This window comes from Ochotona curzoniae, unplaced genomic scaffold (assembly GCF_017591425.1).
Source record: "Ochotona curzoniae isolate NIBS_2020 unplaced genomic scaffold, NIBS_Ocur_1.0 contig_4877, whole genome shotgun sequence".
In the NCBI taxonomy this organism is placed as follows: domain Eukaryota; kingdom Metazoa; phylum Chordata; class Mammalia; order Lagomorpha; family Ochotonidae; genus Ochotona; species Ochotona curzoniae.
In genome coordinates, this window is record NW_024466409.1 from 783,049 (window position 1) to 800,621 (window position 17,573).

Consider the following 17,573-nt stretch of genomic DNA (forward strand, 5'->3'; position numbering starts at 1 on the left):
GCAGTGGCTGGAGCTGAGCCAATCCAAAGCCAAGAGCTTCTTCCAGGTCTCCCCACATGGGTGCAGGGTCCCAAAGCTTTAAGCCATCCTTGGCGGCTTTCCCAGGCCACAAGCAGGGAGCTGGATGGGAAGGGGAGCCGCTGGGATTAGAACCGGCGCCCATATGGGATCCCAGCACATCCAGGGCGAGGACTTTAGCTGCTAGGCTACTGTGCCGGGCCCAATAATGGATATTCTAAAGATAAAGCTAGAATGGTCATTGCAATCCAAGTTACAAGATATAGAACCTCAAACCGGGGATCCTAACAGAACATAAACTTCATTTAGTAGGCATCAGCATGGCACTGAAAGATTTGGTGTTGGGGGCAGAGGTACACAAGTGCCATCAAATGTGGGTAGGAGCTGGAAAACAAGGAACTCTAGAAAAGGAGTGGGTGAGGAGGAAGCATAGACCAGGCAGTTCAGTTCAAGTCTCGTGGGAAAGGGGAAAACTTCTGACTTTCTAAACAGAGAGGACTTGAAAAACAGAACAGAACGGTAGCAAAACAACAGTATCTCTTCCACTTGTGATCTTCAAATAAAATCCTTAGATGAACAGGCCATTTCGCCTCGTTCTTAATGAGGACAGAAAGTTCTGGAAGTTATGATTCAATAACAGAGGGGAAAAGTAGGTTCTTACTTTAGTGAGACACAGTGAATGGAGATGAGATGGGAAAGAAACCAGCATTAACAATGCCCGTTCTCCAGAGGAGCTGCTGGGCAGCACTGTTACTGCCCTGAACTCTGTGATCATCATCTCCGGGACCTCCTAGTCTGGATTTATCCAGTCTTCAAGGCTCCACTTATTAACTCTCTTCCCAGAACTCCTGAGTTGGAGGAGGACTCACAGATAATTCAGTGGACGTCTACCTAATTCAGAACTTCATGTTGCCCTAGCCCATGGATCTTTTCAGCAAGTAGAAGTACGCACTCACAAAGTGACCTTATTCCACTGCATACTGCTCACTGTTGGAGAGTCCTTTTTAAAGAATACAGGCCTAAAATTTGGTCACTTAAAGGCTCACACCATTATGTCTCTACAGTTGCAGGAACTAATTTTACTCCTTTCAAAAACCCTTCAGTATTTATAAAACATAACCAAGTCCTCTTTCCAAATTTCTCTCTGCTCTGGCCAACCTTTTGCAGGGGGACTCAGTGTGCATGAGAACGCACTGCCTAGACTTGAACAGGATTCTCTGAAGCAGCTGGATGAACAGAAAATCGTATAGAAACACTCACCTGTCCAGCTTGGACACTAGGTTTCCGCATTACACACTAATATAGCATAGCTGTGTTTTCCAAATGGCCATCTCAGGCTGTTGATTTAACACAGCAGTCAACAAAAGCCCAAGGAAATATTCCATAAAAGACAAATAGGATCTTATTTGTCAGCATCTAGGTACAGTAACATTGAGCATAATTGGAAAGTTACTATTGGACTTAGCACCAGTGGCTTGCCTTGCACATAACAGGATCTTATGGGGGCACCAGTTCTAATCCTGACATTCCCATTTCCCTTCCAGCTCCCTTTTTGTACCCTGGGAAAGCAGTCAAGGATGGCCCAAAGCCTTGGAACTCGGCTCCCTCGTGGGAGACCTGGAAGAAGCTCCCGGCTTCTGGGTTTGAATCGATTCAGCTCTGGTTGTTGTGGTCACTTGGGGAGTGAATCATCAGATGGAATATCTTTCTCTCTGTCTCTCCTGCTCTCTGTAAATCTGCACACTACACAACTACACAACACAACTACTCAACAACCCAACAAATTTTTAAAAAAAAGATTTATTTATTCTTATTGGAAAGGTGGATATATAGAGAGGAGGAAGAGAAACAGACAGGAAGATCTTCCGTCCAATTGTTCACTCCCCAAGTGACTGCAATGCCTGGAGACTCTTCCGGGTCTCCCATGTGGGTGCAGAATCCCAAAGCTTTGGACCACCCTCTACTGCATTCCCAGGTCACAAGCAGGGAGCTGGATGGGAAGTGGGGCTGCCGGGATTAGAACCGGTGTCCATATGGGATCCTGGCACATTCAAGGCAAGGACTTAAACCACAACACAATTGTGCCAGGCCCAAAAAATAAATAAATCCTAAAAAACAAAAATCTTACCATGAAAAATTGCAAACTTAGACAAAAATAGGATAGTACAATGAACCATCATATACACCAACTATAACATTCTGTTGTTTGTTCTGAGCGTTTAAACTCCTAGGTGCTTTTTGTATCACATTGTGCTGTTTGTACTGAGTGTTTAAATTCTGGATACTTTTGATAACTGTTGTTGCATTTGATTAATAATAACTTTTTAAAAAGATTTTTTATTTGGAAAGGCAGATCTACAGAGAGGAGAGACAGAGAAAGATCTTCCATCCCCTGGCTCAATCCCAAATCACCACAATGGAGCTAGGCCGATCTGAAGCCAAGAACTAGGTGCCTCCGCCAGGTCTCCCACACAGTAGCAAGGTCCCAAGGCTTTGGGCAATCCTCCACCACTTTCCCATACCCCACAAGCAGGCAGCTATAGGGGAAGTGGAGCAGCTGGCAGATGAACTGACGCCCATATGCGATCCAGGGCACTTAAAGGGGGAGGATTAACCAATCAAGTCATTGTGCTGGGCCCTGCAATAAAGTTTTAAATGTACTTATAAAAAGCAAGCTTTCGGGGCCCGGCGCAATGGCGTAGTGGCTAAAGTCCTTGCCTTGAATGTGCTGGGATCCTATTTGAGCGCCAGTTCTAATCCCCGCAGCTCCACTTCCCATCCAGCTCCCTGCTTGTGGCCTGGAAAAGCAGTCGAGGACGGCTCAAAGCTTTGGGACCCTGCACCTGCGTGGGAGACCCGGAAGAGGTTCCTGGTTCCCAGCTTCGGATCAGTGCAGCACCAGCCGTTGCAGTCACTTGGGGAGTGAATCTTCAGACGAAAGATCTTCCTCTCTGTCTCTCCTCCTCTCTGTATATCTGACTTTGTAATAAAAATAAATAAATAAATCTTTTTTTTTTTAAAGCAAGCTTTCTACATCTCCCCTTCTTATAAATAATCTGATTCCTACTTTTTTCCGGCCTCATTGACCATCTTATTCTATTATCTGACTATAATGTGCTGTTTTTCTTTTTAAGAATTATTTGGGGTCCGGCATGGTGGCCTAGCAGCTAAAGTCCTCACTTTGAACGTGCAGGGATCCCATATGGTCTCCAGTTCTAATCCTGGCCGTCCTACTTCCCATCCAGCTCCCTGCTTGTGCCCTGGGAAAGCAGTCGAGGACGGCTAAAAGCCTTGGGATCGTGCATCTGACCTGTGTGGGAGACCTGGAGGAAGTTCCTAGCTCCTGGCTTCAGATCGGCACAGTACCAGCTGTCGCGGTCACTTGGGGAGTGAAGCACCGGACGGAAGATGTTACTCTCTGTCTCTCTTCCTCTCTATATATCCGCCTTTCCAATAAAAATAAACAAATCTTTTTAAAATAATTAATTGAAAGTCATAGCATCGGTAAGTGGGGAAGGGGGGAGGGGAGAAAGAGAAATCTTTAATGTGGGTAACACCGCAAATGCAGCAACAGTCCCGATCCAGGAACTCCATATGAGTCTCCCACATGAGTGGCAGGGTTCCAAGCACTTTACATCACCTGCTGCTTTTCCAGGTGTGTTAGCCACAAGATGGAGGGGAAGCAGAACAGCCACGACTCAAATAGGATGCCAGGTTTCCAAGCCTTGGCTTAATTTAACTTAGCTCTGTATCATCTTTTCTTTGGTTTTCACTGTGTAGACTTATTGCATTTGCTATGTATTGAGTCTTTCCACCATTTCACACAACCCTGTTTCTGCAAAGGTCAGTTTAAATGCTAGCTCCAAGCCTGTCACAGCTCCAGCTTAGCTAAAAGCCAAGCTCAAAGAAGGAGGCCATAAACGCTTACCAATTCAATGAAACTTCTTGGAGTAGTACATTCGCCCAGGAGTCAGAGCCCTCAGGAGAATGGGCTGACACTAGAACCCACTGCTCCAGAAGGCCGATCTCACCATCGTCCCAGTTCCCCAATCGCTTGATGGTAACAGGACTAAGCAGTGTCGGCTGCTCACGCAGGAGCGTTCTCTTCTGATCTAGAAAAGAGAAACGAAACATTATCTTATTATTATTATTTTAAAAATGTTCCAACAGAAAAGCAGCAGACTTTTCCATTCCCCAGTGGTATCTTTCTATCCAAGAAGTAATGATAAGAGAACTCATAGTTATCAGATCCGGGGACTCACTCAATTAACACAATCATTTACACAACGTTGAGAATGTCTACCAAGCTCCAGGCCCTGCAGGCCCCGCTGGAAATACTACGAACGAAATAGTCACTGACCACAAGAAGCTTTTCGCCTAGGGAGAACCTCTACCTTTTGCACAGCAATAACTTTAATAGCGAATTCAAATGTCCTGAGAGGAGGAGCCCCGGTGATCAGGTTTTCCAAGCCGGGCTCACAGCTCAGCAGCCCAGCAGTCTGCACTCCGCCCCGGGACATCCAGGCCGGCGGTTCGCACTTCCCTGATGGGATACTCCCTCGCGGTCAGTGTCAGGGCACAACAGCTGAGAGCGGAACCTGAACTTCATCTCCCCTCCGCCCCGCCTCGGCTTACGTCATCCATCAGCGCCGGGGACGCGCGGATAACGCCGTGAACGGCACTTCCTCGTCACGTGACCAGTGACGTCCCTTAGCGCGCGACCCCGCCCCTTCAAGCCGCCGTCGCAATGACGCTCCCTACGGCCTGCAGTCGGTGAGCTGCCGGGGGTTGAGGACACGGCGCTGGACTGGACCGGAGGAACTCTAGACCAAATGGGTGGTCCAGAGGGGGTGCCAGTATCCTTGAGCTCTCAAGGCCGGAGAGAGGAAACGAAGCAACCGGGAAACTGGGTGGGGAGGGAGGGAACCTGTGCAAGGTGTCATGGCGGCCGCGCTCCGTGGTCACGTGGCCCGCCGGCCCGCCTCCACACTTCCGGTCACGTGCCCTCAGAGCCCTCGCAGCCAGCGATGGAGGCGAGACCCCCCAGTAACAGAGGCGGTGGCTACGGCTGCGGCCACGGGGTCTCGGCCTCTTCTCTTCAGCGACTGTGAGAAGCGCCGCGGAGCCCTGCCCGAAGCTGCGCAGCTTCTTGATCCCTACCCTGGGCTGTGGCTTCCACCTGGTAAGTTTAGAACGAAGGATGGGGGGTGGGCAAAGCGGTCGGCGGGTGGGCGGTGAGCAGCCGACGGGCCCCGGGGGCCGGGGGACGGCGGGGATTCTGCCCGGTCTCCCTGCGTCGCTGTCGAGGCGGGCACGCTGCCTGAGCCCGCGGTCTCGTTTTGTGCTTTATGCCGCCGAAACGGGGAAGAAGCGACCGCTAACGTCCTGGTCGAGAGGAAGCCTGCCCTTCCCCCGAGAGCGGGGACTGGAAGGTTTGCCCCGAAGCCAGGGTCGGGCTTGCGGCGTGAGAAACTAGGAAGTGAGGCCTCCCGTGCCGGCTAGGGAACGTGCTCAGAGTGGGCTTCTCTGCAGAGGAGCCCTCAGCCTGGTGTCTGCAGCACTCGGCGCTGCCACCTGTCAGCCCTGCCGCTGTTCACCGCCTGAACGCCTGCGCCCAGCCGCACACCCAGTGCCGGTTCTGAGCAATGTGATCGTCAGGTAGTGAGTGAGAGAATGCGTGGATCATCTGTCCGTGGAATCACATAATTATTTTATCAATTTCCCAGTGTGCTCAAAAGCTAAATTGAGTAAGATACTGTATTCATTGGCGGTTAAATGCCCGTTTGGCATCCATGGAATGGGGATGGAGGAAAAATATACTTTTATCCATTGAAAGATTCCCTTTTTAGAACTGAAAGATTGAATGGTTTGAAATCTACCCCGCAGGAAGTGTTGGCTCCCTACAAACCGATATTCTCGCTCTCCAGGCATGTGACTTTAAGACATTTTAAGTAGTTTCCTCCAGTGTGAAACCGTAATATGTGGAATTACATGTCCTGGTGGCACTGAGTGTGTCAGGGCCGAGCCGCTGCACTCAGTCTGTCCCTGCCCCTGGAGCATGTCCTTGGAATACAGTTTGAAAGCCACCGGTCTGCACTCGCAGGTCAATCAACTGGTGCTGCCAGCCTCCAGTCTGTACTCATGCCTGTTCGTTTGAGTCTGTCTGGACTCTGAAAAGACGTTTGTACAATTAGCAGACCAAAATTCCTCGTTCAGAAAGAGAAAAGCAGTCTGTGGCCCTCAGCCGATCTTGGCTGATGCACTCATTGACAGGCTGGTGCCTCTCATGGGCATTATCACATACACATGGTGGTACAGACGTGTAAAAGTAATCCAAAGCACTTTACAAATGCAAAGGAGATTGGTGCAGTCCAGAAAAACTAGTTCAGAGTAAAGCAGGTCAATTGCCCCAGTTATTTGCAAATGCTTCTTTCTGTGTGCTGCCCTCAAGGCTCTGGCTCTCCTGCTGCCTGCAGTTCCATCGTGACAGGCTGCTTTCTCCAGGCACTCGCATCGGAATGCTAGCTGGCGCACCTTGAACTCATATTCTAGCCACCATTTCGGATAAGGCCTTCTTTCTTTGCATCTTTATTGCCTTCAGTGTTTCAGGGTCGGGTTTTCCTCTCCCTTTGAGTACCACCTGATTCCTCTTGATTATGGAAGTGTGCTGGTATCAGCATGCATTGTTTGGCAGTGGATGTGAGCTGGTTTCCTCTGTTACACATCTGCGTCGCGTTTCCCTCCTGCCTCTCCCTAAACTGCTGTAAGATGAAAAATAGAAGCACCACTTCAGTTAGACTCCTTGGTAGCTTCCTGTCCAGCAAACTATCCTTCAAACAGCACTTCTGGTCACTCTTGAGGTACTTCTGAGGTATTCTTTCCAGTAAGACTGAGTTACTAAACATGTTTTAATTGCTTGATGTCAAGCAGCATTCCTCATCTCCGTTTTCTGTGTTTCTGGCTAACAGCCTTGCAGCCATTTTCTCTCGAGCAGTCCTGCTGACAAAGGGGCGTGTGTCACTTGCCCTTCTCCCCCTCTGTTTATGTAGGCGTATAGATGATGCAGCTGTGGAGATCCAGTCATTGAAAGGTTGGTGCTCACTTGTTTCTTAAAGTGGTAGTCCTGTCTGTGAATTGAGATGGGTGTTACTTTCTGGGATTTAGCCAAGGATGCAGGTGCAGGGGGTTCCTGGGCCTCTTTAAACAATAACAGACCTAGTGTTTCAGGTGTTTTTTGGGTATGAATCCAGAGCTATGCTGTTGGGAGGGATATTTAAGTAAGCACCAAGTAACACGCTTGGCCTCTGCCTTCTCTTGTAAAGCTTGCAGTCTGAGGAGATGTATATCAAAATCATGATGTAAAAACTGAATTCTGGTAGAAATTGTGGTAAGAGCTGTGGATGGGAGACCTGGAGATCTTAGCTAGTAACTTTGAAGCCCATACTGAAAAAAGGAGTAAAAATTAGCTAGTTAATGGGGGAGAACCATAGGTGAGTATGCAGAGGAATATAGAGAGGCCCAAAGCAAAGCAGACAATCAGTTCTGAAAGTTTTTTTTTTACATATGCAAATTGTGCATACTTATGGGTAGTGTATGGTATTTCAATATGTATCTCTTCAAACAATGAATATTTCTTTGTGGTGAAAACATCCGAAGTGCTATCCTCTAGGGTATTTAAAATTTATTTGAGATAGAGAACATTAACACCATACTGTGCAGAAGAACTACAAAACTTCTTATGAATAACTGATTACTTGTTAATCACCTTCACACATCCCTGCTCCCGCTTCCCTCCTCAGCCTCTGATAACCATCATTATACTCAGCCTCCTCAACTTCGCTGTGTTCTTAGACTCCTCATGAGAGTGAGACAGTAAGTCTCTTAATTCATCTGCTAAGGGATTGTGCTATTTAAAGACATCTTGACATTATTTCATAAAGTAAATAATCTTTTAAGTCAGTCTAGCTCTTTAGTCACCTTATTTGTTTAAACATAGCCTGCATCAATATTATTTTTTGTAAATGGCTTATTCTGTGGCTCTTTTCAGAGTTCTGTTGGGAAGAAGTGTTTGTCAGCCAAGAAATCTCCCTTAGGAAAAATCTGGAAATCACAGAAATCATTGTAGGGTAGCACCGATGAGTCTGTTAAACCTGGTATTGGTTGTTGTGCCAGAACACAATTGATCAATTGTGCCTTGTGACCCAAAACTAAACTTTGAATTTTTTTTTAATTCCCCCAAACAAGTTTTATTATGAATGCTTTATGCATTGTATGTAAGAAGTTGTTTTTCCTAATTGATCTAAAATGACTGACTCAGAAGAATCAGCTCTACTATATTCCCTACTGACTGACTCATCTTTTCTCCCTTATCTTTCCAACTCTAAAGTTTTTCTGTCCGAATCATTGTCTGTAAGTGTAGTTAAAGGGGATTTTATCAGATATATCTGCTAGTTCATTGTCCAAATTGCCAAGCAGAAGGCAGAAGCCTGAAACTAGGTTCCCACGTGGGTGGCAGGGGTCCAAGTGCTCGGTCACCTTCCCTGCTTTTCCTGGCTCCTAGCCGCAGTTGATGAGGAGTGAAGCAGTTGAGTCTGAAACTAGAGTGCCTATGGAATGCTGGCATTGCAGGCCGGATGTAACCCTCTGCACCACAGTGCTAACCCCTAATTCATGTTTTCTGAAGTTTTTGTAATAACATTTAGTGTAGTTTTAACATTGTATGGGCAGGATATGCTGTTAAAATTAACACTTCCATGTATATTTTTAAAAATATGTTTAGAAGTTATAAGAACTAAAATATATATGTGTGTGTGTGTGTATATATATATATATATATATGGATGTATATTTATATATAGCCTGCCATGGTAACCTAGTGGCTAAAGTCTGCCTTGCATGTACCGAGATCCTGTATAGGTGCCAGTTTGTATCCCGGCTGCTCCACTTCCCTTCCAACTCCCAGCTTGTGGCCTGGGAAAACAGTTGAAAATGGCCCAAGCCCTTGGGACCCTGCACCCACATGGGAGACCTGGAAGAATCTCCTGACTCTTGGCTTTGGATTGGCTCAGCTCCAGCCACTGCAGCCAGTTGGGAAGTGAACCAGTTTATGAAAGATTTTTTTCTTTTCTCTGTCTGTCCTCCTCTCTCTATATCTGACTTAACAATAAAAATATATAAATAGTTTTTTAAAGGAATTTATGAAAAATGTGTGGTGATTTATATTTCTTAAAGCAAAAATCAGAGCAGGCAACACTTTCAATCTTACACTAACACCCCTACAGTTTCACATATTACCTTATAAACATGTGGTTTAATGGGACATAAGCTCCTGGGGAGACATTTTAATAACTGTTTCTCATTATTTGCACGTGTTTATTGTAGATAGTAAAAGACAAGGCAAACACTCATTCCCTCTGTATTTCTATCACCTATGGATATTTGCCATTAAATAGGTGTCTCTTTCCAGTCACATACATGTGCAGAATAATACAATTGAACCCCAAGGTCAGGCTGACCCAGATTGATACCTCTGCTGTTTCCTTGATGCTTTGGAAAAGTGTCTTGATTTCTCAGACCCAGTTTTCATGTCTACAGAATGGGACTAAAAATAGAACCTTTCTTATGACATGATCACTGATGCAGGACTGAATAACATGACTATAAATTAATCCAGTGTCTAGCACATTAGTAAATCATTCAATAAATTTAAGTAGCTTTTTTGGGGTTTTTAAAAAAGTAAGGAGTCAGATATCTGCCTAGTGGTTAATAATCCAGTTACTCTTCACCTGGCAGATATATGACTGAACAGACTAGGCTGGCATCTGCCATGTCAGCATCTTAGCAGACTGCTGGTTCACATCCTGGCTACTCTGCTGATGTTACTGGAAAGCAGCAGGAGAGGGCTGGAGGGAGGAAAATTGACTGAAAAGAAACGTGAGGAAACTTTCAGGGATAATGGAATTCTATTATTTTGATTTAGGTAATGGTGTGTGTAATTCTCAATGCATGAGAAACACTTAAAGGGTGTGTATTTGTTTGTTATATGAAAGTTAAATTTAAAAATATATATATATATTTGAATATGGTGAACCTTTGTTAACAAGACCTCTCATGTGAACAATTCTCTTGGTCCCAACTCAGAATATTTGAGGGAAAGGGTCTTCACACAAGTTTGATGAACTGACAACACATATGCACCTGTCTTGCTCATTGGACTGAAAGCCCTTTGCTTTAAAGACTTTTTTTTTTTTAATTGGAAAGGCTTATTTACAGAGAGAAGGAGAGGGACAGAGAGTAAGATCTGAATCTGCTGCTTCAGTCCCCAAATGGCCGCAGTAGCCACAGCTGAAATGATGTGCAGCCAGGAGCTTCTTCTGGGTCTCCCACATGGATACAGGGGCCCAAGTGTCTGAGCCATCTTCTGCTGCTTTCCCAGGCCATTATTATAGGGAGCTAGATCAAAAGTGTAGATGTCTGGACCTGAGCCAGTGTTTATATGGGGTAGTAACTTACACTGCTAGGACAAACTGCTGGCCCCAAGATTGCACAGTTTAACTTTGTATGCGTCTGACCAGCACTGTGGTGCAGTACTAGAATCCCATGTGAATACAAGTTCAAAATCTAGCTGCTCTGTTTCTTGTCATCTCCCTGCGGATGGCCTGGGAAGGAAGCAAAGAACAACTCAAGTCCTTGGGATGCTGCACGTGTGTGGGAGACCCAGAAGAAACTCCTGCTCCTGGCTTTGGATCAGCTCTATCCTAACCATTGTGGCCATTTGGAGAGTGAACCAGCAGATGGAAGATCTCTATCTCCTCTCTCTGCCTTTCAAATAAAAACATTTTGAAAGAAACAGTGAAGGGCCTGGTGCAGTAGCCTAGTGACTAAAATCCTCTCCTTGCACGTGCTGAGATCCCATATGGGCACCAGCTTCCTTCCCATCAAACTCCCTGCTTGTGGCCTGGGAAGACAGTTGAGGACGGCCTTGTACCCACATGGGAGACTCGTAATAGACTTCAGGCTCCTTGCTTTGAATTGGCTCAGTTTTAGCCATGACAGTCGCTTGGAGAGTGAATCATCAGACAGAAGATCTTCCTCTCTGTCTCTCCTCCTCTATATATCTGACTTTCAATTTTAAAAAAAAAGATCTTTAAAAAACAATAAAAGAAGCAATGAAAATGACGTAGCATTTTTAAAATGTCTATTTTGGGCCCAGCATGATAGCCTAGTAGCTAAATCCTCACCTTCCATACACTGGGATCCCATACGGGTGTCTGTTCATATCCTGGCTGGTCCACTTCCCATCCAGCTCCCTGCTTGTGGCCTGGGAAGACAGTTGAGGACGGCCCAAAACCTTGGGACCCTGCACACATGGGAGACCCAGAAGAAGCTCTTGACTCCTGGCTTCAGATTGGCTCAGCTCTGTCCGTTGTGGCTGCTTGGGGAGTGAACCAGCAGATGGAAGATCTTTGTGTCTCCTCTCTGTAAATCTGACTTTCCAGTATAAATTTAAAAACCTTTTTTACAAAATTTTAAAATCTGTTTCAGTGAAAAAGAAATAATGGTATTTTACACCCAGTGATCACAAGTTAATCCTGTGATATGGTTTAAAAAGTAACTTATTTTTGTTTTTCAAATAGCACTTTACAAGAATTGTTCATTTCTGTTGTTTCTAATGTCTGCCACTTTACCCAGTGCTTGTTTTCCCATTTTGTCTAAAGAGAAGTACACCCTAGTTTTTTTTTTTTTTTTTTAATTTACTGTATTTTTATTGCAAAGTCAGATATAGAGAGGAGAGAGAGAGGGGAAGATCTTCATCCCGATGATTCACTCCCCAAGTGACTGCAATGGCCAGTGCTCTGCCGATCCGAAGCCAGGCAGCCAGAAACTTCTTCCCAGGTCTCCCACGCGGGTACAGGGTCCAAAAGCATTGGGCCGTCTTCGACTGCTTTCCCAGGCCACAAGCAGGGAGCTGGATGGAAACCGGTGCCACATGGGATCCCAGCGCATTCAGGGCAAGGACTTTAGTCAGTAGGCCACCACGCCAGCTCCCTTCCCTAGTAATTTTGAATAATTAAATGCAGATCCAATATTTCACTGTTCTGTTTGTTTTAACCTCTAGGAAACCTTTCCCTTAAAGGTTTGCTTGTTAGTTCATTGCCAACTTAATTCTTACAGCTAAATATGCTGACTTCTCAAAAATTACACTCTAAATTGTTCTTGAAGAAGTACTGTTTTTATTTTAAGATTTCTTTATTTTTATTGGGAAGGCAGATTTATAGAGAGAAAGATCTTACATCTGCTGGTTCATTCCCCTGTTGCCACAGCAGCTGGAACTGAGGTGATCTGAAGCCAGGAGCTCTTTGGTTGTTCACCCACACGGATGCAGGGTCCAAGGCCTTGACCTTCCTCCACTGCTTTTCCAGGGCATAAGCAGAGAGCTTATGGATCAGAAGTGGAGCAGCCAAGACTAATACCGGTGCCCATATGAAATGCCCACACTTGCAGATGTAGTATTAGCCAGTTGAGCCCCTGTGCAGGCCTCAGAAGAAAATTTATTACATTAAACCATCCCTTTGTATGAAATACAAAGTCATATCTTAACTAAAATTAGCATATCTGTGACATTTGTACTACAATTTTGTCTGTCCTGTCCTGTGGCAAACATCACCATCAATTTTGGCACCTTTCGAAGCAGAGTTATTGAGCTGCCCTCTGAAGCGTTTAAGTGTTGATGTCCCGGTTTGTTTTGCAGAGTATAGAACTTAATCTAGGAATCATGAAATTTGGATGTGATTTCTTCTGTGAATGTAGTTCTGGGAAAAGCATACAAATTCTGTGGACTTTATTTTTTCAGTTAAAACCTATTTGACCCGGGCCCGGCGCGGTGGCACAAGTGGTTAAGGTCCTCACCTTGCACGCCCGGGATCCCATATGGGCGCCGGTTCTAATCCCGGCAGTCCCACTTCCCTTCCAGCTCCCTGCCTGTGGCCTGGGAAAGCAGTCAAGGACGGCCCAAGGCTTTGGGACCCTGCACCCGCGTGGGAGACCCGGAAGAGGTTCCTGGCTCCTGGCTTCGGATCGGCATAGCATCGACCGTTGCGCTCACTTGGGGAGTGAATCATCGGACGGAAGATCTTCCTCTCTGTCTCTCCTCTCTGTATATCCGCCTTTCCAATGAGAAAATAATAAAAATAAATCTTTAAGGGCCCGGCGCGGTGGCGCAAGTGGTTAAAGGTCCTCGCCTAGCACGCCCGGGATCCCATATGGGCGCCAGTTCTAATCCCAGCAGCCCCGCTTCCCTTCCAGCTCCCTGCCTGTGGCCTGGGAAAGCAGTCGAGGACGGCCCAAAGCTTTGGGAACCTGCACCTGCGTGGGAGACCCGGAAGAGGCTCCTGGCTTCGGATCGGCATAGTATCGGCCCGTTGCGCTCACTTGGGGAGTGAATCATCGGACGGAAGATCTTCCTCTCTGTCTCTCCTCGCTGTATATCTGCCTTTCCAATGAAAAAATAATAAAAATAAAAAAAAATCTTTAAAAAAAAAAAAAAGAACAAATGTGTATTAAAAAAAAAAAAAAATCTATTTGACCTGAATTTAGTCCTATGTTCAAAGTCATAAATGGAAACTCCCCTGATATGTGGAAATGCTCTGGAAAACTGAACCATGTGTATTGGTTAAATTCACATGTGAGGTATGAACAGAATAGAATTTGTCCTGGAAGATGCCACACAACTTTTTAACTTTGGATGGGAGAAGACTTTTTTCTTCTGAGTTTCTAGTTTAGACTTTAGATTGAGAAGGGACTCTGACAGTCAAGAAATCCAGTCCTAACTGATGCTTGAAATTTTTTCTTGATTTTTTTTTTCTCTACTAGCATCTTCTAAACCATTATGGCAACTTCCTCTGAAGAAGTGCTGCTGATTGTGAAGAAGGTGCGTCAGAAGAAGCAGGATGGAGCGCTGTACCTCATGGCAGAAAGAATCGCTTGGGCACCTGAAGGCAAAGATAGATTTACAATCAGCCATATGTATGCGGACATTAAATGTAAGCCACCTGGACTGAGACCTGATATGTGTTTGTCATATTTGTTGGTAGTTTTGTACAAAGGTTTGTTATACCATCTTTATGGTTTTTAAGTTTTATATTCAAAAGATCAACCATTCTAGAAACACTCTGATCGTTGAATTGTATACTCTATGTAACTTTTTTCACTTAATAATGGAGTGTGTGTAGGTTCACATGTGTCAGATTAGCTCAGAAAAAAATCTCCACCCACACATACTTTAAGAGTTCTGTATTTTGCAGCCAGCCTTGTTCCACAGCAGGCTAGGCTTTTGACTAATGCCAGTGCCCCATAAACAGCAGTTCGAGTCTGGCTGCTGCTCTTTGGGATGGCAGCAGAAGAGGACTCCAGTGCTTCAGCTCCTGCCATGTATGTGAGGAGACTTAGATCGAGTCCAGGCTGCTTGCTTCAGCCCAGTCCAGGGGTGGTTGTTGGCAGCCATTTGACAAGTAAACCAGCAGATGGAAGATCTCATTCTGTTTCTCCCCCTTCTCTCTGTTTTTCAAATAAGTAAGTCTGTTTCTAAAAAGTAATTGCTTAGTGTTCCACAGAATGGGGTGTACAGTTGCATGGTTATCCAGTATTTCATTGAATGATGATTAGGAACTTTGAAAGATTTCATTATTATAATTGTGTTACATTAGATTTGTATAGAACTATATCTGTTCAAGGTTGCATGGGGAGGATCCTTCTCTGCCATGTTTTTACTGGTTAAAATTATGTGGTTTTGTTTGATTTTATGATTTAATTTATTTGAGAAGTAGAGACAGAGGGAGGGTGGGGAGGAGAGATTTCCCATATCCTGATTCACTCCCCAAATGCCCAGTGGCCAAGAAGCCAGGAACTGGTCCAGAGACCCAAGGGCTTTAGCCAACCTTTGCTGCCTCCTAGGACTTGAGTTAGCAGGAAGCAAGAATCAGAAATGGATCTGGAGCCAAGCACACTACTATGGGATATATGAGTATTCCAAGTGCTGTTGTAACTACTATTCCAAATGCATACCTCAGATTCATGCATTTGAGATATTGTTCAATGATAGCAGTTGTCCTTCAGTAAGATTTTCCATTTAAATGAGTTGTCTAATCTTTGATTATGAAGCCATTGTTGTGAAGATAGGCTCAACTTTCTGCTGAATATAGATGGAATACAGAGCATATTGCTTTTTTTTCTTGTTAGAGATTGCTTGTATAAAGACTAAAATCAAAACCTCTTCTGTTTATGAATTTGCAGGATGAACTTTGAATTTTATTACTCAGAGATTTGATACTTTTGGCTCAGTCATAATAAGATTTTTAAAAGCACCAGGTGAATCCTGGAGTTTAGAACCTTGGCTGTGACAGGGATTTCAACAATTCACCTGACGAGATCTTGAATAACAGAGGCTTAGGAGAGGCTAGACAGCTTCCCCTTGTTGTGGTACCTGTGACATTATTAAGAATTGCTCTCTTTCCCTGGATATAAGATTGTCTAGATAAAATCAAGGGTGGATTTCCAGCAACATGACACCTCAAAGTAGAGAGCCTTCAACTTGCAGGTGCTCTATTTACAAATGCCTGTTGATAAATAACTGTCATACGCAAAGGATTTACCTCTGCTTTGCTGCTGGAAATCACCAAGTTCTCTTATCTACTGAAGTAACTTAGAATCTTAATTTTCTAAAGCAAAACAAAATTTTTTTCAGTGCTAACTTGTATGACCTGTTCTCTGGTAAAAGTTTGTTTCTGTGGAAAAAAACTCCTCAGTTTCCAGTTGCAGTGTTACAGACTTAACAGTAAACCTAAAAGTTGAAACTGAGGCCTTCGTTATGGCGCAGCATGTACAAGCTGCCACTTACAATGCCAGCATCCCATATGAGTCCCAACGCACAGGTCTTCCACTTCTGGTCCATCTCCCTGCTGATGTGCAGAGGTTGGCCCGAGTGCTTGGGTCCCTGCATTAATGTGGAGGACCCAGGTAGAGTTCCAGAGTCCTAGTTTCTCCCTGGCCCAGCCCCGGCCATTGTAGCCATTTGGGGAGTGAATCAGCAAATAGAACATCTCTGACTCTGCCTTTCAAAGAAGTTAAGTCTTTAGAATTTAGAAAAAGAAGATTGTGGTGAAGGTAGCATGACTAAGTCCTTACGTTGCATGCACTGGGATGCAATATGGGCTCTGATTTGTGACCTGGTTGCTCTACTTCCCATCTAGTCCCTGCTTGTGGCCTGGGAAAGCAGTAGAGGACTGCCAAAAGCCTTGGGACCCTGCACACATGTGGGAGAACCAGAAGAAGCTCCTGGCTCCTGGCTTCTCGCCTCAGATCGACTTAGCTCCATCATTGCAGCCACTTGGGGAATAAACTAGCAGATGGGGAATCTTTCTATCTGCCTTTGTCTATAAATCTGCCTTTCCAATAAAAAGTAAAATAAATCTTAAAAGAGGGTATTATCTATATTAACATTTTCTTTTTTTAATGTTGTTTTGATTTATTTATTTTTATTGGAAAGGCAAAAATATACAGAGAGGAGGAGAGACAGAGAGGATGAGCTTCCGTCCAATGACTCATTCCCCAAGTGGCCACAACGGCTAAAGCTAGGCTAGTCTGAAGTCAGGAGCCTCTTCTGGGTCCCCCACGTAGGTGCAGGGTCCCAAAGCCCTGGGCCATCCTCAACTGCTTTCCCAGGCCAATACCAGGGAGCTGGGTGGGAAGTGGAGCTACTGGCATTCAATCCAGCGCCCATGTGGAATCCCATTGCATTCAAGGAGAGGGCTTTAACCACTATGATATCGCGCCGGGCCTCAATATTAACATTTTGTTATTAAGAGCTATCCCTGGACTCGGTGAATAGTGTAGTGGTTAAAGTCCTCTCCTTGCGCACACCCGGATCCCTTATGGGCACTGGTTCAAATCTCAGCAGCCCCACTTCCCATCCAGCTCCCTGCTGTGGCCTAGGAAAGCAGTCAAGGACAGCCCAAAGCCTTGGTACCCTGCACCTGCATGGGAGACCCAGAAAAGTTCCTGGCTCCTGGCTTCGGGTTGGCTCAGCTCCAACCGTTGCAGCCACTAGGGGAGTGAATCATCAGATGGAAGATCCTTCTCTCTGTATCTCCTCCTCTGTATCTTCCTTTCCAATAAAAATAAATAAATCTTTAAAAAATAAAAAGCTATTTCTGTGGTTATGTTAAAAAGTAAAAATCATTGTGGTAAACCATAGTTGATGGTAAAGAACATGCCCATGACCCATTCAACATTCTTAGGGCAGTGCATACTGAAATTTCGGTCTATACCAAACAGTTTTGCTTGAAAGAATGCCCATTTTCTGAAGAAACCATGGCAAGTTATCAATATTGAATGACTAACGTGAAAAATCACCATGATTCTTGTCATATCTGAAGTTATCTAGTTAAAAAGAAAGACTAGGACCCTTAAGCAGCACAGTCCCAAGATAACAAAGTATTTCATCTAAACTGTGACTGTAGAAGCATCATCTTATTGTCCAGGTTTCAGTTAAAGATTTA

The 17,573-nt window shown here is 44.9% G+C and overlaps 2 protein-coding genes across 6 annotated transcripts in view; one reads left to right on the forward strand and one right to left on the reverse strand.

Moving 5' to 3' along the window:
- HPS5 (HPS5 biogenesis of lysosomal organelles complex 2 subunit 2) overlaps positions 1 to 4,631 on the reverse strand; it is a 48,821-nt gene extending 44,190 nt beyond the window's left edge. For both annotated transcript variants that reach the window (XM_040988470.1, XM_040988469.1), the window contains exons 1-2: positions 4,413 to 4,631; positions 3,947 to 4,130 (exon numbers count right to left, since the gene is read on the reverse strand). The gene's annotated coding sequence lies outside the window, so the exon portion shown is untranslated. The remainder of the gene's footprint in view (positions 1 to 3,946; positions 4,131 to 4,412) is intronic.
- Positions 4,632 to 4,801: 170 nt separating this feature from the next.
- Positions 4,802 to 17,573, forward strand: part of GTF2H1 (general transcription factor IIH subunit 1) — a 38,532-nt gene continuing 25,760 nt past the window's right edge. The window contains exons 1-4 of one of the 4 annotated variants that reach the window (XM_040988473.1): positions 4,802 to 5,200; positions 7,068 to 7,108; positions 7,818 to 7,890; positions 13,891 to 14,060. In XM_040988473.1, the coding sequence (XP_040844407.1) occupies positions 13,907 to 14,060 (154 nt within the window). In that variant the 5' untranslated portion in view covers positions 4,802 to 5,200; positions 7,068 to 7,108; positions 7,818 to 7,890; positions 13,891 to 13,906. Of the gene's footprint in view, positions 5,201 to 5,236; positions 7,109 to 7,817; positions 7,891 to 13,890; positions 14,061 to 17,573 lie in introns of those variants that run through there. The other 3 variants (XM_040988474.1, XM_040988472.1, XM_040988471.1) reach the window with 3 other exon arrangements.